This window comes from Neolamprologus multifasciatus, chromosome 8 (assembly GCF_963576455.1).
Source record: "Neolamprologus multifasciatus chromosome 8, fNeoMul1.2, whole genome shotgun sequence".
Lineage (NCBI taxonomy): Eukaryota > Metazoa > Chordata > Actinopteri > Cichliformes > Cichlidae > Neolamprologus > Neolamprologus multifasciatus.
This window is the reverse complement of record NC_140446.1, coordinates 18,504,909-18,526,849: the sequence shown is the minus strand read 5'-3', so window position 1 is coordinate 18,526,849 and position 21,941 is coordinate 18,504,909. Positions and strand designations below refer to the sequence as shown.

The following is a 21,941-nucleotide window of genomic DNA, read 5'->3' as shown; positions in this document are numbered from 1 at the left end:
TGTTATCAAAAAAATAAACAAATGGCAAAGGTTAAAGTGAAAATATGATACATTATTGCAAAGTATAGAAGATTACCTGGGATTTTTTAAACACTTTATAGAAAATACAAATCAAAACTCTTCTCTAATTTCATACCCAAGTAAGCCGCGTGGTCTTAAGCCCAGACGGATTTCTCTCTTCTGAAATATATCATCTTTGGGTGCCTTAGACTAAAGCCCATTAAACCTACGACTGTCAACGAGATTAAAAATATTTTGTGCGCAGTTACCAAAGAGTTAAGATAAGCGATACGTCTAAAAGACCAATTTCGGATAATTTAATTTTAAGTATAAACGAAAACTTTTTCCCCCCGTCGTCTATATTTATACGGGCATATTTTTCGACTACTCAACGACAACTATTCCTTTCGTGACTCGACTCAAGAGGTCGCCATTATCATATATTACGATTTGTTGTCGCCACTTTATCCATTTATTGCTATAGTTTGCAAAAGTTTAAGAGCACTGTGCTATTTTATATATATATATATATATATATATATATATATATATATATATATATATATATATATATATATATATATATATATATATATATAAAAATTTAAATTATAGTAACTTCGAAGAGCCAGGAGATAAATAATAAAAAAAAAAGACAGATATGAATGACAACATTTTATTGGGTTTACCCTATGCAAGACCATATAGATCTATCCCCTTAACCCTCATACTCAGTTTGTATATTTTTAACATTGCATAAGATCATATAGAAGTGATCTATGTAGTGATATGAGAACCTTATTAATGTAACTGTTAAGATAGAGGAAAAATGACACATTCATTCCCTCTGATTACAAGTGTGATCATCATCAGTCATGCATTACAGTGATCTGTGGTTTATGACTTGAATGCAAAACAAACTGGGCACTTAAAAGGATCAGGCTACACATTTGATAAGTTTGTCCATCACATAAAAGATTATCCCAGATTCTAAACCAGACAACCTGTCTGTGAAGGGCATTCAATGTAATGTAGCTGCTCAAGTAGAGGGGGCGTTGAACACTTCTGAACAGAGCATTTTAAATGAGATTACAACCAAACCAAGCAAATCAAACACAAAAACACTTAAAAAAAAGGTCTCAAAAGAGACTTGTATAAACCTTAGCTCTTAGCCTACGCAGATACATTTTATCAAATTTAAGAAGAAAGGGGGCGAAAGCAAGATTGTCTGCAACGCTCAAGCACTGGCTGTTAAAAATGGATGGAGTATCTCAACATTTGTCAGCATGTCAGAGTGAATATTAGCTTATGGGGAGTGCTAGTTGCCATTGGTGCGGTCACACAAGTCAGGTGTGTGAGGGAGTGCAAGACTGTAAATAATCGGAAGGCTTCAGAATACTATAGCAAATGTAAACATAGCCTAGCTCTGGCAGGAAATCCAGTCTACTCTGATTGAACCTCTTTGCAGATCTCAAATTTTGCACTTTAAAAGCCCTTGTGTGTGTTTAAATATATATGTGTGTGTGTGTGTGTGTGTCTATATTTCTATATTTAAAAACATGCATCCATACTCGTTTCCTCCCGACAATATAAAAACGGTCTTAATTCGAATGTATACGTGTACGTGTGAGTAAATGGAGGTTTGTGTGTCGTTAACAAGTCTATATGTACAAAGTGTGCCAGCATTAAGAAAAGTTACTCATCCCTGACACTAAGATCGATGTGTTCAATACACATAAGACATTGGATTTTGGTCACTGGGAGAAGAGAAAAAAAAAAAGGCAACACTAAATGATAACATGTGAATGAAATATCCAACCTATCAAAACCACACACCAAAACCTGAAAACAACTTTCTATTTAAAAAAAAGTGTTCTAAAAGGCAGTATTTACATTACCAGCATTACAGGCTGTAAGCAGTGTGCACAGTGTTTCCCACTGTAGTGCTTGTAATGCGGTGTATGAAAATCTACACAATTAAAAAAAAAAAAAAAAAAAAAGCTAAGAAATCTTATCACACTGCAAGAAAAAAAAAAATACATTTTTGTTTTTCGTTTTTCTGAAACGTAACAGTCAACTTCATAGCCAGCCAAGTATAGCTTTGTTATTGGTTATCAAAACATGTTCCAGGCATGTTGTCAGTGAAAGACGCCTTACAGAGTATCTTTTTTTTCCTTGTTTAGTTTTTTTTAAACCCCAACTCCGAAATCTCTAGTCCTGTACAAACGATGCAAAAAACAGAAGCCAAGGTTTTCTCGTTTTTTTTGTTTTGTTTTTTAAAGATCCAGTATAAACAACTTCCACCTGAAGCTGTGTTTTCTATACAGTGTACAAAACGTGCAGTTTTCCTAAGAGTTAAATATTAATATTGAATTTGGATTATTTACATGAAAACAATATCTTGATATGAACAAAGTCCTTCACCGCTGCCTTCGAACAGTTCCAGTCCCAAACGCCGCAAATACTTCCCCTCAAAAAAAACCCCCCCAAAAAAAAAAAAAAAAAAAAAAAAAAAAAAAAAAAAAACCCTAAACCCCCCCCAAAAAACCCTTAAAAAACAAAAGGATCTCAAATGATGTTCCCTCAAACATATGAAATAAACGAGCTAAGGATAACTCAGACGACAGCGGGGAAGGGGGGGGGAGTCACCATTGTCCTGAGGACTTTACCAGTTAACTTTAGATTTATGAACATGAGGTCTCAAATAGTTTAAAACTTCAGACATTTCTAAGAAAATTCTAATTAATGCAAAGTTACGCTTAAGAGCCTTTCAAAGTCTTTATATTACTACAGGTCCACATTAACAGAAAACAGAGCAACTGTAATCACTCTTAATCTTTAAACAGGCAAGAGGACTTCCTGAATGTATAATAACTTAAATAAAAAAATAAAAATAAAAACAAAAACAAAAAAAGGGGGACAGTTCAGCTTAAAAATCAAATGATACATCCAAAACTGTTCCACAGTCTTAGATACATCAACTCTGCAATCTCTTGAATATAATTATAACTAAATGGAACTCATGACGTGGTACTCAGAAATAGAAGTCAGCGTTAATGTGACTCGGGTATTAAAAAATTGAAAACTTTTTTTTTTTTTTTTTTTTAATTGGACAAACCATGTTTTCTGCAGGAACTATTTTCTTTGACTGAACTACAAATGCCAGCTGGAGGAAGTGTGTGCCTATCCATCATGTAAGGCTCGTGACAGGACGTAAACAACTGTGTTTGCCTCTGCTCACCCATAATGTCAGCTAGACACATGCTTTCTTTGGCTGAAGGGTGTAGTTTGGAAAGAAAATAGTTCCTACATAAACCTGCTCACAATTTCAGCAGATTTTTTGGAGCAATGATTAAAAAAAAATTTGGGGGGGGGAACTGTGAGAAGCAGAAGGCGAGTAGCATCTAGAGCCCGACCAATAGTTTAAAAAAAAAAAAACGAAATCAAAAAAATATATCAACATTTCAATTAATCAGACAATTTGTTTCCCCTTTCAGATCCATGAAACTTATGCAATCACTCTTGCTCAAATCAGCTGGTTGCAGCTATGTTGCCTCCAGCGAAGTTGCAGTGCCCTCTGGTGGACAAAGTATGCAACATCAAAACTGCTAACATGGCTGAAGGGTGCTTCTCTGGTCTCTTCTTTAATTTTCAGGTATTAGTTGTCATAAATGCAGATATATCTGTCAGACTCACGCTACATATAGTTTTATTAAATTCCTGGGAATATTTTATGGATTATTTTAAACTCCCTAGAAAAGCAAACTATATAAACTAATAGCAGTAGAGGGTCAGAGTTCAAATATGAATAGTTGACTTTCAAGCAAAGAGTCAATTTGACCTAACAGCACAAAAAAAAAGCACCTCAATTTAACTGGGTTACTAAAGATGGAAGCTACAGTACACTAGTAGTATACTTTTACCTGAAGTATATATTTTTAAAAAGTATATTGCTTTGCAACATTGCCATGTTGGGCAGATATTTCTGTTTATTATAGGTCATTTCCTACCTCTGATTACCTAATGCCTCTTTATCTACAGTCAAGATTTCTTGTACTCTAAGGTGATCATTCCTTGTTTTTTAAAACTTTTAATTACTACTGGAAAAAAAAGTTATAATCAAAATTCCTAAAATACATCTGAAATTTAAAAGCAAAAAAACAAAAACAAAAACAAAAAACGTGCATTTGAGGTCCTCATGATCACAAATCTCAGTAAAACTGAAGTCTTTGGGTAACCATTTTTAACCAGTTTGCTTTTGGGCTCAATTTTATGTTTAATAGCCTGACTCACAGGCGTTGAGCAAATACAACAATTCCCTTCTTTAAAATCTCTGAAACAATGATTTTTGTGTTTGATACTCGGAGTTATAAAGACCATACTGATCCCTTACCAGACCCTTGAGTTGGAGGATATAAGAATTAACTCAACAGATGACCCTGAGTGAATCATTGGCCTTATATGATGGCGGCCATTTGTTATAGCATAAAACATTTGTAGATTACAATTCTTTACTTTCAGTTAGAAACAAAAACTTGCCGCTAATTTAATAAAAAGGTCCAGTTTAAATGTACAGGCACAAATTGTCAGTAAACAGACTTATTTACATCAAAAAACTTAAAAAAAAAAAAAAAAAAAAAAAAAGAAAGTGGAGGGAAAACAAAATAAATGCACACCCCACTTTAAATCTCCATTGTGCCACACGTTCTTCCACATAGATGATATGTTTGCATCATAACACCTGGAGCTCATAATACTGAGTCCTTTTCACATCCGGGAACCCCTTTCCTGAAGAATCTGCAAAGACAGAAACATTAGATAATCAGCAAAAATGCTCAACACTACACAATCTGCAGCAGTTAAGTCACTTTTAGTGTCCCCCAGCACTGATCCACCTCTTTATTAATGTCACAGTGTCTGTCACACTTAAAGCACAAGGCGGTTGAAACAAACATACCGATTAGGGGGCAAAGAAAAAGGAAACGCTTGCACGAGTAAAAGTAGTAAAGAGTCTTTATCTTCTACTAACAAGTCTTCTCACTCATTCTGGTTTTAAATTTTTTTGACATTAACCACTTCCATCCATCCCCCCCCCCCCCTTTTCTGTTAATGTAACAACCCCACAACACTAGAAAAGCTGCAGTTGCTCAAAATGTTAATTGTAAATGATAGGGTCGATCTCAGAATGACTTTGGGCTTCTGTAGAATAATGTCACTGTATCGAATGAAGCTACAGTTTTCCTTTCATACTGTGAGACTTTTCAGAGACCCTAAGAGATTTGTGATCTGTGACACATGCTCATACTTTGAGTATTTTAAGGATTTCTTCAAGACCTAAAGAACACATGTAAACACCAGTGTTTTTACATCATTTCAAACACCTACGTCACACAGAGACAACACTTAAAAGTTTACCCAAAACGAAGAATCTCTGACATTTCCTTCAGTGAATTTTGAGAAAATGGACTAAGCATCGAGGGTACCTCATTTACTGTTGATGCAGTAATGTGTGATATTGATGCCCAAAGTTGGTCAGAGAAAAACTAATGCTGAGCAAAAATGAGATTTTGGCTTGAAACTGTGACACCATGAGTGGGTGTGAAGTTGATTTTTCAAGTTTTTTAAGAGCTTAAATGTGTTTCAGCTCTGATTTCACGCGGCTATCGACTGAGCTGTATTAGAAAGGTTACGAGGGCTCAAAAATACTGTGAAAATACAGGAAATTAAAAAGTGTAAAACGTCAACCTTCTTTTACATATTTTGAGCTGTATTTTTTAACATTTTACAAAATTTAAAAAAAGAAGGTTAAAAAAAATGTACATCCCTTTTTAAAATATATTAAAGTTCAAAGAAAAGTGCTGATTTTGACAGGCAGGTGGGAACTTTTTCCCCTCCTGATTTCAGAGGACAGATCAAACCTTTGAGTCATTTGGCTTTCTCCTGAGTTAAAATTTATGTTCAGTGTGAGGCACATTAAGAAGAAAATACCTGCTGTTTAACTGGTTTCATTTCTTAAGTATTTTGGGAAGAAAATATATTTGGCAAGGAGAAATCTTTACTGGAATTATTTCCTTGTGAAATGTGATTTTTTTCTTTTCTTTTGATGCATAAAAATGTGCCAGTAATATCGAAATTCCCACCTTTAATCATTAAAAACCAGCATAGCACAGACACACGAGTGGTCTGACTTAAAAACAAACAACAAAACCATTGTAACCTACAGCTATTTATGACAAAGAAAGGGCAGAGGGTGCACACCAGCCCACCCATCTCTTTCAATGTCATTCTCAGGGAGGATGAGTCAAAATGCAGCAGCTGATGATTCAGCATGCCTTCCATTAACAAATGCTGTGAGCATGTCAATAATTACAGGGGTCTGAAACCAGATGGGAAGAGCTCCATTTGTTTCAAAGAGAGCTTCACCTGCAATAAAGTCTCCTGCCTCAGCAGGAGTAGTGAGGCTTTTGATCCAGCTTTGGCCTGCAGACTCCAATGTCCAAAGCTGATTTGCAACCTTGATTCTATCATTGGACTTTTGTAACCATCTTATAAGAGCTCAGCTCTCGCCGTCTTTGAAAACAAATGTGAAACATTTTGAGGAGCGTTAAAAAGGCATCTTGGAAAAAGGAAGGAAGGAAAAACTAAGGAGGTGTGCTGGGAAGGACTACGAGCAGTTGAGCGCTCACCGGTGAGTCATAAGTGCTCAACCCTAATCAGAGTCATTCATTTCATAATCCGTCTCTTCGTCCTCGCTCTGAGCAACATGCAGCATGCAGACAGCACAGAAGAAGACAAGAAAGGCATGTTGTAAAAGAAATGGAAATGAATGAAGGTGAAAAAGGAGAACAAGGTGAAAAGTAAAACTAACAACGGATCAAAGGGGATTATCATTAAATCAACAATGTGAAGTGCGTCAGAGTGACACAAAAACATAATCCAAGGACACCTTCCCAACCAAGGTCAGTTCCCTTTTTTTGGATGTTAAATCTAGATATTAGGTCCCAAACAAATAAATAGCTACATAACAAAATGGACTGAGAAATAATGTACAGAATATAAAACCAGTAATAAGATCTTGATTTGGATAGGATGCCCCTGGAGAGACTAAATGAATAGAGCGCAGTAAAATCTCTACAGTCTACATTTGCTTCAAATAAGCTCCGACAGCCTCTAATCTCTTTAATAATCAGGAAAATAAAACCATAAATACAGGCGTAACAATATTAGTCTTTAAGTGCTGCTTCCTCTAAGGAGTGGGTCACTATCACCCCAATTTAAAAATAATAATAATATAAAAAGAAAATGTAAAAGACACTTTGCCAGTAGCAGCACAAACCTGTGCCATCTTAATGCCCAGAGCTGGATTACACAGTTTAGACTTCAGGTCAAATTTAACAGAAATTTCAACAGCAGGTTAAATTTAGTTTGTCTATGTGATGTGAAGACAAAGTTCTTCTTATGCCTCAACTGAAATAATTAATCTCTGTAATATTTTTCCATTTTAAGTTCTTTTTCTATGGTTGCTTGTGGTTTTTCTGTTTGTCAATTTTCTGGTTAGTCAACAAAATAAAAAAAGCAGCACAATGCATTCCTTTACAGGAAGTTTTCATCAAGAAAGTAGTAGATGTGCTCTCAGCTCCCTGGAGGAATGTACATGCATCCAGCACAGGCCATCTTTCACCGATGTTTGCTATGGACTTATAACAAGCCCTTTCACGCACTTACCTTAGCCTTCTCACTGGGCTCACTGTTTGTCCCGTATGATTGATTGTGCAACTCCTTGGAGACTACACACAGGAACTCAGCTTGGTCTTCGTTTCCGTAGTTATAGGATGAGCCGATGCTGACGAGCTAGAGAGATGAGAGCAGAGCAAAGACAAAGAATTAGAATTACACTGATAAAGGCAAAAATCTGGGTTACTCGTGGTGGGAAAACACAAGGAGGGATACCTTATACTAATGTAAAACAGGCGGAAAACCAAACAGGGAGCACAGAGAGTCCTTAAATTTAAGCTGCCTCAGTTCTTAGTAAAACCATAAAGCCTAACCCTAACCCAGAGTTAGTTACATCACATTTAGCGCCTTTACTAGGCAGACAGCGATGTAGGACAGGTTTGGGAGTGACACAACAGATCCGCGGTCAGATTTAATCTCAATATGGCAAAGCTGCACAATTATATGGTGCACTGAGGGCAACAGGGTGTGCCATTTCAAATGTTAAAGCTAGCCATTTTGAAAAAGGCTACACTGAAAATTTGAGAGTTGTTATAAAAAAAAACATTTAAAAAGAATTCGTGATCTCAGGACCTGCAGACATACCAGCACTGATTTCAACATAAAACATGGGAAAGCTCAAAGGAAACTAAAGAAAATATAATCTGTGGTTCACAAATTAAGGCTGTAGAAATTTTAAAAAAGAAAGAAAAGGATGAACAGCAGATAGTTACTGACAGAATACGAGTGCAAGGGACGGATCACAGGAAGCAACATGCTGATTGAGGGGAAAAAATGAATAAATAAATTTAAAATAAAAATCACTGGGGAATGGTGGATTGACAGGACCAGGCTTAGCATCTCCTACAAAGAGAAAACTGCAGACTCACTTCCATCCAACAATTCAGATCCATTTTAAAGCTCTTTGACACAAGATTTGACCCTTAGCGTTTCTAGAATGCGAATGGCAAATGTTGGAGTTTTCACCAATGCTGCAATCGTCACACTGTTGCTGTTGTTGGGCTGTACTCTCGTTAAAGCAGACCTATTATGCTTTTCTTTTACTTCCATCTTAATAAACATATCAAGCTTCAACTAAAAAGGCTCAAGCAAAGGCAACATTGTTAAAAGGGTCATATCAGGCTTAACCAAGGCCCATCCAAACCTTCAGTTTGTGAGAGGCAGCCAATCGGAAGAAAGCTGGTTGAAAGGGAGGGCATAAGTAAACATAATGGGCCCGCTTTAATGGTTTGTTTTTCGGTCTTGTTTTGTCTCAAGGGCTTACTCAACACTTGATAGTGGAAGTAGGCCAGTACAATTTGAACCAAATGAAAACCTCAATGAAACCACAGCACCTTGGTTTATTTCTGGTAAGCAAAAGAGCCTACAAATGAAATCTTTCTACATCCGTCTTAAAAAACATGGCAATAATTTCTGCTCTTTCCCAGTCACATCAGTCTAAACAAAAACCAAAAGGACACAAGGGGACAAATAAAGGAATGACCAAGTGAGATAAAAAAAAAAACCAAATACATAAAAAATAAAAAAAAATAACAAAAAGAAGAAACGGCTACTTCTCGATTTGATTTCGTTTTCATCCGCTTTTGCTGTTGAACATTAAGTGTGTGTACTGCAGGCTGCATGTATACCGTCTGTACCCAGGTGTGCATGTTCAGACATGCATCGCCTCATTAGCCCTGCTGCCACAGACTTGTTGTTGTTAGCGAGCTCTCCAACATTAACACAGCAAAAAAACAAAAACACCCCTCAAATAATCTCAACTAGTTATCTTGGATTCCACTTAACACACAGCTCAGCGAACCATCAGTTAAACAACAAATTAGATTTATATAATCGGAGCGTGTCCTAGAAGACTCTCCTCGTCTGACGGTGGAGCTTTAAGCTTTGCATTGGGAGTGTTTGTTTTTTTGTTTTGTTTTTTTGGAGTTTCCCCATCTGACGGGTATAAGGAGATTAGTGGGTTTTCAGCTCTGATGGGAGAGCCAATGATCCCACATTGCAGAGAGATTCAGTCACACATTACACGCACTCCAAACAGCCAAACATGCGGTTTCTCTTTGAAGAAAAAAAAAATTAACCTTTGTCATAATTTCTATATTTCATCTGGATTCCCTTGTAATGCTCGACAAAATCAGTTACAAAGAAGATTACCTAAACGGCAGATAAAAGCAACACTGCACTTCTAAACAACCAGTACTAGATTCCAGCGCCCACCCTCCCTCAGCTCCTCCAAAAGTGACTACATCAAAGCAAAACAGATAAAGCTGCTGACATACTGAATACAGAACGACAAAAACTAAAGTAAAGCAAAACTAAACCAAAACAAGACAAAAAAAGGATAAAAAACAAAAAGGTGTAAGGGTCTCTTAGCCTCACTGGTGAGCAAGCAGTATACATGAAAACGGAAAATTACCAACTGAAAATTAACCGATGGCTACGTGTCTACTTGGGACAAACAATGGCCAACGGGGTGTGTACGGACAACATGGGGATCATGCAGTGACCAGCCCGTGGACAGAGATTCGTGGGACACACCTCTCCGCTGTTGTTTGGCAAAGCAGACTCCTCTCCCTTCACCTCCCTTGACACAATCAGCAGAAACTCTGACTGGTGGGCCCGCCCGTAACCTATACTGACAAGCTGCAACAACCAATCAGAGCACAGAAGGGATGCCCGGATCATGTATGCGGACATTGAGAAAGATGTGATTTGCTGTTTGGCTTTTTTTTTTTTTTTTTTTTTTTTTTTTTAAATCATTTATTTATTTATATATTTTTAAACCATTTCCAATGTGGACAATTGCACTTTCTGGGTCAACGTGAGCATAGCGGGGTGGGTGAAGCACATGGAAGGACGATTGTCGCTGGGACGCTGGGGGAGATTTACCTGTTCAAACTTCCAGCCATCAGACATGGTAGACACCATTTGAGTGAGTTCCTCCTCTTGGCACTGCAGCACCCGGTAAACATGCTTTACTGGAACCTGAGAGCAAGGATGAGCACATAATGTATTCATTTTTTTAAAAAGGCGGGCATTACAATTATTGAGAAATCCATTGAAATGTCACATAAATCCATGTACCTGTGATGTTTTGCAATCGCGTTCCCTGATCTTATCCTTGATGAGCTTTATTAATGATGTGATGTTGTAGAATTCGGCTTCTTCTAAAACTCCTAAAACAAGAAATAAGGCAAAAGATCTCAGACAGATATTCTACTGGACAACAAACACTCCAAAGCATCCTTTGAAGCAAACCAGCAAAGGAAAATGTTTGTGCCTTAGCTCTGCAACCAGCATATCTCAAAAAGTGCAACTTTTACTTTGACAGCAGATATTCAGTTTCCACTTTACTTTTTCCAAGCTTCACAACTGCTTGGTGACAAGTTTGCCAGTGTTTGCAGACAAGTCAGCATCTTCCAAACTAGGAACAGTCGAGGCACTGTGCCATTATCTAAAGCAATCACAAGGTTTTCAGCATAGCACAATATATTTATTTGCGATCAGCTACACCTAGTGAGTGCTGCAATGCAGAAACAAATATTTGGGAGACAACACCCTGGGAGACAAACAGGCAACGACTAATGAAGCGTTTGCAGGTTTACTAATTGAAACCTTATAAATCTTGTTATCCAAATGCTCTCTTTGGGTCATCTTGATGTGCTGAACATTGAGTGAGTTTGGGTTTTTACAGGAGGGGCAAAGGTAATACTTTTTCTGTAATCACTTTCTAAGGGAATTATTATCCCAAAATTAGCCTTACATATAGTAGTTCCCATGGGGTGCTTTGCGTAATGATCATCACTATTGTTTAAAATATTTGGCACGAGTTTGATTAAATTGAAGCATTCCTTCATGTTCCATAGAGACATTACCTTCCTCTGCCAAGTCCCTGTTGAGCACCAGTTTGCCATGCCTTAAGTAGTTAAGCACTGGCCCGAAGTACGTGGGGTCTCTGTCTATGAGATAGGCACCAGTTTCATCCTGAAAAAAATCAAAGAGACAAAAAGGTACAGTTATTAGAAAAAACAGAAACTGCAATCATTGTTTTGTATTTTTTTTAAAAATCCAAACAAGCATTTTAGGTAAATTTAGGATTGTTTTAATATATTTAAAACTCTCCCATAGATATGACACAACTTCATTAAATGACATTTGTCCATTAAAAGGATTTTTTTTCTTCATGAGCCAGTGTGTACTTTCAAGTGAAACATAATCTGAGCACAAACAACACCCACTGCACATCAGTGAACAAAACTCATGGGATGAGATTGTAAACGCAGGAGCGTTTACAATTGCCACATTGGTTGAGAAGACATGCACACAGAGCCACACATACAAGCACTCTGGGATATCACTGTGCTATTCCCACAGGCCTTGGGTTTGATCCCGATTCCTTCACAACCACTGGGTATTCCCCTATTTCTGTGATTAGACTGTCTTCGTCTCATGAGAGAAGAAGCGGCTAAAACAATTAGAGCAGAACAGAAAAAGATTTGGAACAGCAGGGCTAACCCACCACAGGGACCAGGAGAAAGCACCTTGGCTTAAAACCAGAAATTAGCCTAGTCTGGGCCGTTACACAGTTGGCCTCACACATAATATAAAAGACAGTCTGTACAGCTGTCCAATAGCCAGACTGAATCTACAAGCTGTTTAATACAATGCCACATTTAGTGAGTAAAATGTGCTGTAACATTGAATGAAATACTCAGCACAGAGGAAAGGCCTTGAGCATATTTTGAGCTCGTCTTCAAACGCTTCTGAGACACAGTTGCTCATGTGTCTTCAGGGGACAATCCTAGCAAATTTGCAGCATTACTGGTTTATGCTGCTTCTGACATTATTCGCCCAAGAACACACCGCCAATAAGTCATAAATTTCAGGACGCTACATGAATCAGAGACAGTTCATCGTGCAGAGAGGAATTCATTTTGTAACCCATTAAAATTTTCAATAATGAGAAAATGTCCCAGTGCAGTTTCTTTTATAATGAATCTCTAAGCCCTCTTGGCTGGATGACCCCTTTTCCATGGCAAAAAATACTCCACCGGAGCCCAGTGGAGCTCTATTCTGGTCTCAGTGCTCCGTGTCAGATTCTTACAAGTCCACAGTCACTGATTAAGCACGTATAGAGGTATGCCTTTATGGAGGACGCAACTCATCACAGCCATCCACATAACTCTGTACGCGATGGTTTGGCTTTCATAGTGAAGCTTAGGCTCCATCTATCTATTCAGTTGCACAAATGTCCCACTGCAGATCTTCATTGGAGTTTCATAGAAATAACAACGACAACAAAAAAAAAACATGTTTTTCCACTTTCTCCATCAGATTATCATTGCTATTCTGCAAAAGGAAAAAAGGTGATAAAAACACCTTCAACCTGTTCTTTTAAGTTGTGCATCACTCAAGCTTGAAATGCAGTTTAAGATCAGTCAGAAATGACAGGAAAGTATAGATAATGTAAGTCTTTGTCTTAACTACATGCAAACACCCCCAATTTGCCAAGAAAATCTTTTACTACAATGGTTCACTGTTAAATTTAAAAGGGGAAACTATGGTTCAACGTGTGGGTGCGTGGGTAGTCTGTGGGTAGCTACAGACGACCATCTACCAGAGGCAGCGAGTCTGTTGTCAGATGGGGACAGTGAAAAAAATATGTAGTACAACCGGTTTGTGAGCCAAACCATGGAGAAGAGCAAAGTTATAGACCTACACAAAGCTGCAGTGAAGCCAAGTGTAAAAAAACAAACAAACAAAAAAAACCAGCAGCCACTCTTTGTAACTTTCACACTTAAAAAAAAAATATGTATCTTTTCATTAAAATTATCTTTTGATTTCCCACCGTTTTCTTCTCACTTCTTTCATTTCTGGTGAACTCCTTCCCTGTTGTGACCCACTCACCAATTGACTATGTGCACGTTAGCATATGCTACTTCCTGTGCGGAAACTCCTGTGGGGAGCTTTGTTTCCGGTGTCCTATTCGCGCCTGGTTTACGGTCCAAAACAAGTTAAGCAAATGAATGAATCAAGCGGCGATTTACATTTCTATAGATGTTTTGGGCATTTACCCAATATATCTGTAAATGATGTTCATCGACATGTCGATATTTATCCCCGCGCCTCAGAGCAAAATAGAAAAGGGATTCAAATGTTATATTTCTCAGCTGTCCCTCGTTTATCCTGGGTGTTATGTTCTAAAAATAACCAGCGATAGGTGAAATCAAGTAGCCAATTTTATTTTTTGATGGTGCAAAACGGTTCGTGGACATCGTGGACATACAGCACTGCACTTCAGAGTCACACTGCCAGGGATCGATGCGGCGATTCTGTACTGTACAGGAGAGACGTCACGGAGGAGATCGTCTGCAGCGATCAGGACGCAGGACACAATGTGATGTAAAAAAAGCATGCAAACTTGCACTAAAAAATCTGCGAAACAGCGAGGTGAAATGTGAACCGCGTTCTAGCGAGGGACCACTGTAATTTTGAAGGTAAGTCACAACATACCTTCGTACATACTAATGTATAGAAACCGTTACCAGCAATCATTCATTTTTTGTGTGGCTCTTTTTCACGGTGTGTTAACATGCTGTGTAGGTGTGTACTTGACTAGCTGATATCGACATAACGGAAACATCTGGTTTGACTATTGTTCACCTGTAGTTTGAATGCTGAACATTTGCCTGTTTAAATCATAAGACCAGTCACTATACAGAGATGTGCTTCTGAATGTGGACGATGTGTCTTCTGCTGCAGTAATGCAGTTCTGCTTGTGTTGAGTGATGTAAACAACTGATTGATCTAAACTCTTTAAACGTCAAAATTGATCATTAGATTTTTTATGACACATCAGTGGTGAGTGTTCCCACCTCCTGCTCTTTGTAACTTAACGCGATCTTTCCGTTTTCGAGTTGTGGAAATGATTTTGGAGGATATCTTCGCAGTAGCGATTGACCGCAAAGTAAAGCTACCGGACATGTACAACCCCACATCCGGTCTCAAACCAGGAAGTTAGCATTTTCTCGTGCACAGGGTCAATTAGCACTCAATGAAAGCACAGTATCTCGGGGTCTTGTTCGCGAGTGATGGGAGAAGGGAGTTGGAGATTGACAGACGGATTGGTGCTGCAGCCGCAGTGATGCAGACGCTGCACCGGTCCGTCGTGGTGAAGAGGGAGCTGAGTGTAAAAGCGAAGCTCTCAATTTACGGGTCGATCTACGTCCCTACCCTCACATATGGCCACGAGCTGTGGGTAGTGACCGAAAGAACGAGATCGCGGATACAAGCGGCGGAAATGAGCTTCCTCCGAAGGGTGGCTGGCCTCTCCCTTAGAGATAGGGTGAGAAGTTCAGCCATCTGGGAGGGGCTCAGAGTAGAGCCGCTGCTCCTCCACATCGAAAGGAGCCAGCTGAGGTGGTTCGGGCATCTGACAAGGATGCCTCCTGGGCGAGGTGTTCCGGGCATGTCCCACGGTGAGGAGGCCCCGGGGCAGGCCCAGGACACGCTGGAGAGATTATATCTCTCGGCTGGCCTGGGAACGCCTTGGTGTTCCCCCAGATAAGCTGGAGGAGATGGCTGGGGAGAGGGAGGTCTGGGCTTCTCTGCTTAGGCTGCTGCCCCCGCGACCCGGCCCCGGATAAAGCGGAAGAAGATGGATGGATGAAAGCACAGTATAACCCACGTTGACCAACGTTCGGATTTTGCAGGAATGCAAAGGAGCATGTTTTCATTGGTTGAAAACCTCTCTCTGTAGGCTCTTCATAGGAAAATTAGCCCAGTTTCATATCACATTGTTCCCAATAATACTGGAATAAAGTTTTAGGGGATATAAAAACATCACTATGCCATTGTTATAGCAATGTCATGTATTTATGCTCACCAGTGCACGCAACAACAAGAAAAGCCTGGGTATGTCAGAGACCCGCAAGAGCTGCCATGTCAGCCTTCAAGCATGATTTAGTATATCATCCTACAAAGCAGAACACTCTGCAAAACGTGCATGAAAACTGTTCACGCTGAAGGCAGAAAAAACAAACTTGAGGCAAAAGACACACCGTTTAGTATAAATCAGGCTATGATAGAGGAGATGCTAGCAGGTGGTGATGCACAAACCCATGATACAAAATCCCAGGTAGAAAACATTGTTCAGTTTTATTGTGCAGCTCCCGAAGAGTTAAAATACTTTAGTTACTACTAAACAAAATTTTAGGCAATTATTTTATGCTAGTAGTTAAAATTTAGAGGCTTATTTTGTGCTTATATTTGATGTATGCTGCCACTGGATATAATGTGTCCAACAATGTTCCATGATAATGCTGCTGCCACCTTAATTTAAATTAGGAAGCTGTCATCAATGACAGCAGCTGACTGGAGATGAAGGACAGAAAATACCCTACATTCACTTACACTTCTAAATGTTGCCGTCTGCAAATGTCTTCAGTTTTTCCCCCCCTTCTATTGTGACATAATATTGAGGCTATATCACCTGCATTCGAATGTGACACATTCGCAATACCATAAATAAAGTATAAGCTGCAACTATACAGAAAGTGTTTTACAGAAATGCGGTGACCAGAGACCAAAGAACATCAAAGATATTTTTGCGACTTCAAGTGGCTACAGCAGTGACAAAAAAAAAAAAAAAAAAAAAATTATTGGTGACATGAAGCTGGCAGGTCCTAAAAAAACCCCGGAATGTCCGTTAGCGACTCATTGTTAGCTTTCAAGCAGTGACCGATGAGTGAACTGTTTCCTGTGTGGACGCACCTTTGTTAAAGCCACAAAAGTGTTTCAACATTTATGATTTTACTGAGCCGTTTGCCTGATTATCACAATTTTCCTTTTTCTTTCCCATCCACAATCATGCAATTTTTCATGTCAGATCTTTGCAAGCAACAAAACTGGTTTAACACAGTGACCGGTGCTGTTGACCAGCTGCGTACCAGCAGAACGCGTGCTGAAGACCGAGGAGGAGGAGAGAGGGGGATGCATGTTTGGAGGGATTAAGGGCGAAGGTAGGAGTGCACAGAACACAGTGGGGACTTTAAATGATGGTTGGTGTGACAGAGAAGGGTTAGATGGAGGTAGATGATCCGCTGTGACAACCCCTAAAGGGAGGAACTGAAAGAAGACAACTGCAACACTTACGGTCAACTACCATTTCAATGATTACACCCATGTTTGACTGGTCAACATGTCGGCACTCAGATGAGGTATATTCAACATTAGTTTCACTTTGACTGCAGTGACTCTACAACGACACATCTCAACAAGAATTTTGGAGAACTGTGTAGAAAATGGGTGAAGAGGGAGATTCACTGCTGCCTACCACAGCCAGGACACTTGCAAAAAAAGGGTTATATAAAAAAACAAAACAAAAAAAATAGTCCAAAAGTTACTGTGTGTGTCATACCACCACCAACACCCACAGCAGGTTGTTTTTGTGAACATTCACGTGTATGGTACAACTGAACTGAAGAGAGCTGAAAAGCATTATGAAACTACATGTGTGCAGCATCCCCCACCCCACCCCCCGTTCCTCAGATCATCATCACATTACCCAATAAACAAAAAGATGGCTTGGTTCCATTTAGCTGATTTGGTTTCAGGGTTCCTGTTATTGTGTGAATTGGCTCATTGAGTGACTTGAAAAACATGGCTATTGTTTGTGTTATTAGTAACCCCTGTGCTCACCTACTATGAAAGTCAACATTATGTTGTATGCACTGTACAAATAAGCCTGGTGTTGACACACATACCAAAAATTATCAGCAGCTTTAACTGAAAAATTGCATACTCCTGAAACACGAGGGCACGCGCACACACTTCTGTAAACTTGCTGCATATTTGTAAGCTCCACTATGACGCTGTATGAAACCCCTGAGCTCAGTGGGGTTGGCCCTGTGGGTATGCATACATTTATGGGGAGACTGGGGGTGGTCACAGTGACCCGCTTCGTATGGTTAAGGGGGTTCTGATATGAGCCTGTGTGCACAAAGAGGAGCGTGTTTTTAATTAAAAACAAAAGACTGTCTCCAGGGGCCCAGGCTGGGGAGCACTGGGCAACAAACAAAGGGGTGTGGACAGTGAGTGAAACAGAGGACGGCTGCTACTAGGATGCACGGCAGACGGGCAGAAATGAGAAATCAAGAAGAAAGTTGAAAAAGACGCTGAAATTGCAGAATGAAAAAGTCAAACCTCAATTATACATTCCTGATGTTTCTTCAATTAAATGAAAATGCAAGACCAATAAGGAACCAATTAAACCACATTTAAGTAATATTGAAACCGCATACTTTTTTTTCATTATTATTTTTGGTCTGACAATGACCTCAGACAAGTAAACATTTAGGTAAACAAAAGTCAATTAGAAGGGCGGGCTTCACAGAAGAGGGAAGTGTATTGTATGAACCTTATCATTCTTTCTACACACAGTACATATCCTTCAACAGGAAATACCACAGTGACCCAACCCTTTGTACACATGATGCCAAATAAGGCTTTCTGCAGACACATTAACACTGAAAATCAATCCTTCATTCAACTGAAAAAAAATAAATAAATAAAAATTACAAGTTGCTGCACGTTTGCTTCTGAGAAAAAAAATTAGGTGTGCGTGAAAACACTGCATCATCACTTCAGGAACAGCAGCGCATATTATACATAGCGGTAAATTTCATACAGACTTATGCTAGTGACCAGGAACGATCAGGCAATCGTTCAGGCAATTCTGGTGGTGGTCAGGCAATTCTGAGGGAATGTAAAGATATTTCCAAATGCTGCTCTGCCTGAATTAGAGTACAAACGCCTGGCAGACAGAGAGCTCAAATATGTTGCAGCAGATACCAAGTCACATGACCATAGCTACTTAGCCAAGTGGAAGTCTGATCCTTGTAAAGTAGGAGTCAGGAATCCCTCTGGAGTACAAGCAGTAATGGCATAGTCAAATAGGCCTTCGTCTTTTAAATAATACACGCTTCACATCACGGCTATATTATGCGAAACCATCTCATATTTCACATTATTTGATGCTGATAATCTGAACATGAGTAATAACCCTTTGCTAAGCATAGGAGAAATTTCACACCTTTTTACCATCTTCAAATCTGAAAAGCAGAACCAACTTATGACTAAGGAGTGCTTCTGGCATTAAATGAAAAGCTCCTTTTAGGCCACTAAAAGCTTTGCTGGTCCAGGGCACGCTAGGAAAAATAGGAAATCACTGCGACGTGGACTTTTTTCCCCCTCCCGAATAGACAGACCATGAAAGGTGCATCATAACTGAAGAAGAAGTGAAAAACTGACCATGCTGACTGATTTTGTTACAGAATCTTTAAACCCTCTACAGTACAATGCAAAAAGTAATGGTGAGTTCCCGGATTACGTGCATTACTTCAGTGAAGGCGATGAAATCCGACTGGAGTCACACCTGAAATTGTCAATAGCACTCTGCAGCTTCCTGCTGAGCACTTACTGCGAGAAGACAGTGCGGGAGCAGACGATATCTCGCCGTTAAATATTTACATCGTCTCCCACAGTGTGCTCAGGCATGACACACAACCTGAATCCAGCATTAAATGCAGCCATATTTTTCTCTCTCACATGCTGCAGGGAGAATTTCTTAAGGCTGCAAATGGATATGAATATGAAAAGAATAAGACGCTGAAAGAACAAGAATCCTTTGTGATGGGTGGCTTGAAAAATTGATGTGGTACTCAAAGCTGGGCCCTTACTCAAGAGGTTCAGGGCAGATTAAAAGAAGTTTGCTAGTGAGACAGTTGCCCACTAAAGTGCATCACTCAGCTTGTTGACTGGACAATTTTTACATGCCCGCTCATGACTGAGCAGCAAATCAAACAACCTAATATCTACAGCACTCACAGCTAGGACTAAAATTACATAAAACAAGATTTAGAAATGTGTGATTGTCAGCTGTTGTGGCTGTACACATGACAGTACTTCCTTCACTTTCTCCCTGGTCCACCCCGCTGTGCAAAACAAGCTACAGTCAACAACATGAATAATGCAGTTCTCCTCAAGAGTCCTGCTGAAGCACGTCAGCCTGCGTGACTGAGAACTGAACCACTCATTTCCTTGGCTGGGAGAAACAACACCGCATTCGTCCAAAAACAGAGCTCTTCACTGCTCTGTCGAGCTTCCTATTCACATGCAGGTCTGTGTGAGAAATGAAAAACTAAAAAAAATAAAATATATATATATATATATATATATATATATATATTTATTTTCTGGCTCACTTGTAAATAAGTTGGCAGTGGCAAGTGAAGTAATACCTTGGCATAATCTGCCCTGCAGTGGGAGTTACCTTAAACTAGAGCGTCTGCAAGGAGTGAAGTCCAGAGATGGCTCAAGAGTGCGATACACACTTAAGACGAGGGCTTGAGACAGACTGATTTGTTGCTCATGAAGGATACAGACCAAAAAAGCAAGCTGATTATTCAGAGATTAAGATATTTGCATGAAAATACGAGATGAGCCATTGTCTCAGCTTAGCATAAAGGGGGGCAGGGGCAAAGCTAAAAATGTCCCAGTGGATGAAAACAGTGAACAATGGAGCTGTAACATAGAGCACAATACACTATGTATGTGGACAGTAATACATTGTGGTTGACAGTGCTGGGGAGCCTTTAAACACACATGCACTACTGTTATAAGTGGGCAGATGGACCAACAGCCGCCTTCTGGAGCACTGGGGTCATTCAGGGAGATAAGTGACTTCATCCCAGTTGTCAGCAGCACCGCACCCCACCTGACAATGACTTATGTACTAATTAGGGGAGCTTCACCAAGTGTACAGAGGCAGACTACTGCAGAGCAAACAAAGCTGTGAAGCAGATAAACCTCAAGAGACGGAGAGGAAAAAGAAAATAAAAAAATATGACAGTAGTTTTACAGTCAATGAAAGGCTAGAAATGGGACACAGGTGTGCACTACATTCAAAACAAGTCAATATATCATTAAAATAAATTTCGAATATTATATGAACATTAGACTACAGCCAATCAAACTTACTCCTGTAGTTACACTAATCTATATACAACCACAATAAAAGCATTTATTTTTCAGTACTGAAAACTGACTAGGTTTAAAAGGAAAAAAAAAAGCTTGCTGTAAACTGTTACTGTTTGACATCTGACACCTCGCTGAGTGCAGCGCAATGCAACGGCCTCATATGGGGAAAAGTTTCCAACTACTGTGGCGACTTATTAGATTCACTGCGAAGCCTATATATTTAAAAAAAAAAAAAGAAAAAAAACCCACTGCACTGTCCCACACCTTCAACAGCATAGCAGTGTAACCGCATTATCTGATAACTTATTGTGCTAAATGACACAACAAAGAGATACACGCAAGCTAGCAGCAAGATCGTATGTCATAGGTTGACTGTCGGAATCTAGCTAGCTTAGCTGGCTAATGCTAGCGAGCCACAAAAATTTGAGTTAACACCAAGTACCTAGATAAACACTGATTTTCACAATGCCGCAGATCCGAACAAACAAGATGATATATGCTGTAATTAATCATCCTAATGACGCTAGTAAATATAAGCATATTCAGTAGAAAATAACTTAAAGTTTGGAAACTGCTCTTAACTAGAGTGCTAGCTGGGCTAGCTTAGCATTTACCTTGTCAGAGTCGAGCTCGGGGTCAGCTTGGCTCAGTCTGTACAGAAATGATTTTGGGTCTCGACACAGCGTCTGTCTCGTAGTTAAAAAATAGGTTCCCCCGACATTTAGTCGAATCCATTTTGAAGCCCCGACCCCAGCTGAAACGTTTCGCTCCGCCGAAGAATGGCCCAAACATCTCCGGTGAACGGAGCCGCTTGTCTCGGAGCTGTTCTCTGCCATTCCTCTCCTCGCCTCGGCACGGCTCTGTCTGTGCGGCTCACAGGAAATATCGGAGGTGCAGCCACCAACTTGGAGTCCGCGATTCATGCAAAGCAAACTGCCAGCTCCTCAGTTCAGCCACTCCTACTAACCCACTCCACCAGCACTAACAGACACTTGCATAAATTATTCCAGAGAAAAGAGGCCCTCCCCGGCTTGATCTCTGACGCGTCAGCATGGAGAACAAAATCTCTTGATACGAAGAGCCTGTAAATATCTGTGTGAGTGAAAATGCACATCTTTGGAACTAAGGTGGAAAAAATAACTCTTAGATTTCGTGTACTCCTATGGTTGTCA

General features: G+C 39.6%; 1 protein-coding gene and 1 long non-coding RNA gene across 5 annotated transcripts; both read right to left on the bottom strand.

Moving 5' to 3' along the window:
- Positions 1-662: 662 nt before the first annotated feature.
- Positions 663-21,898, bottom strand: kctd5b (potassium channel tetramerization domain containing 5b). 4 transcript variants are annotated; one of them, XM_085171505.1, is made up of 8 exons: positions 21,384-21,898; positions 11,607-11,715; positions 10,816-10,907; positions 10,621-10,716; positions 10,270-10,374; positions 7,726-7,851; positions 6,687-6,754; positions 663-4,797 (listed from the first exon to the last, which is right to left on the bottom strand). In XM_085171505.1, the coding sequence occupies exons 1-7, from the start codon at positions 21,690-21,692 to the stop codon at positions 6,710-6,712; spliced, it is 882 nt and encodes a 293-aa protein (XP_085027631.1). In that variant the 5' UTR covers positions 21,693-21,898; the 3' UTR covers positions 663-4,797; positions 6,687-6,709. The 4 variants fall into 4 exon arrangements, with proteins under 4 accessions (XP_085027631.1, XP_085027632.1, XP_085027633.1 ...); XM_085171506.1 differs by lacking the exon at positions 6,687-6,754; XM_085171507.1 differs by lacking the exon at positions 10,270-10,374.
- On the bottom strand, positions 13,192-21,377 carry LOC146512912 (uncharacterized). Its single transcript, XR_014875882.1, has 2 exons — positions 14,768-21,377; positions 13,192-13,633 (listed from the first exon to the last, which is right to left on the bottom strand). It is a non-coding gene; the product is annotated as an uncharacterized LOC146512912 (long non-coding RNA).
- Positions 21,899-21,941: the final 43 nt, after the last annotated feature.

Bases quoted from the DNA above. Each gene is read 5' to 3' on its own strand.
- kctd5b (XM_085171505.1), bottom strand. From the start codon at position 21,692: ATGAATCGCGGACTCCAAGTTGGTGGCTGCACCTCCGATATTTCCTGT. The intron at 10,717-10,815 runs GTACATGGATTT...CCTTGCTCTCAG, and splicing joins GCGATTGCAAAACATCACAG to GTTCCAGTAAAGCATGTTTA. The intron at 7,852-10,269 runs GTGTGTCCCACG...TCATCTCTCTAG, and splicing joins TGCCAAACAACAGCGGAGAG to CTCGTCAGCATCGGCTCATC.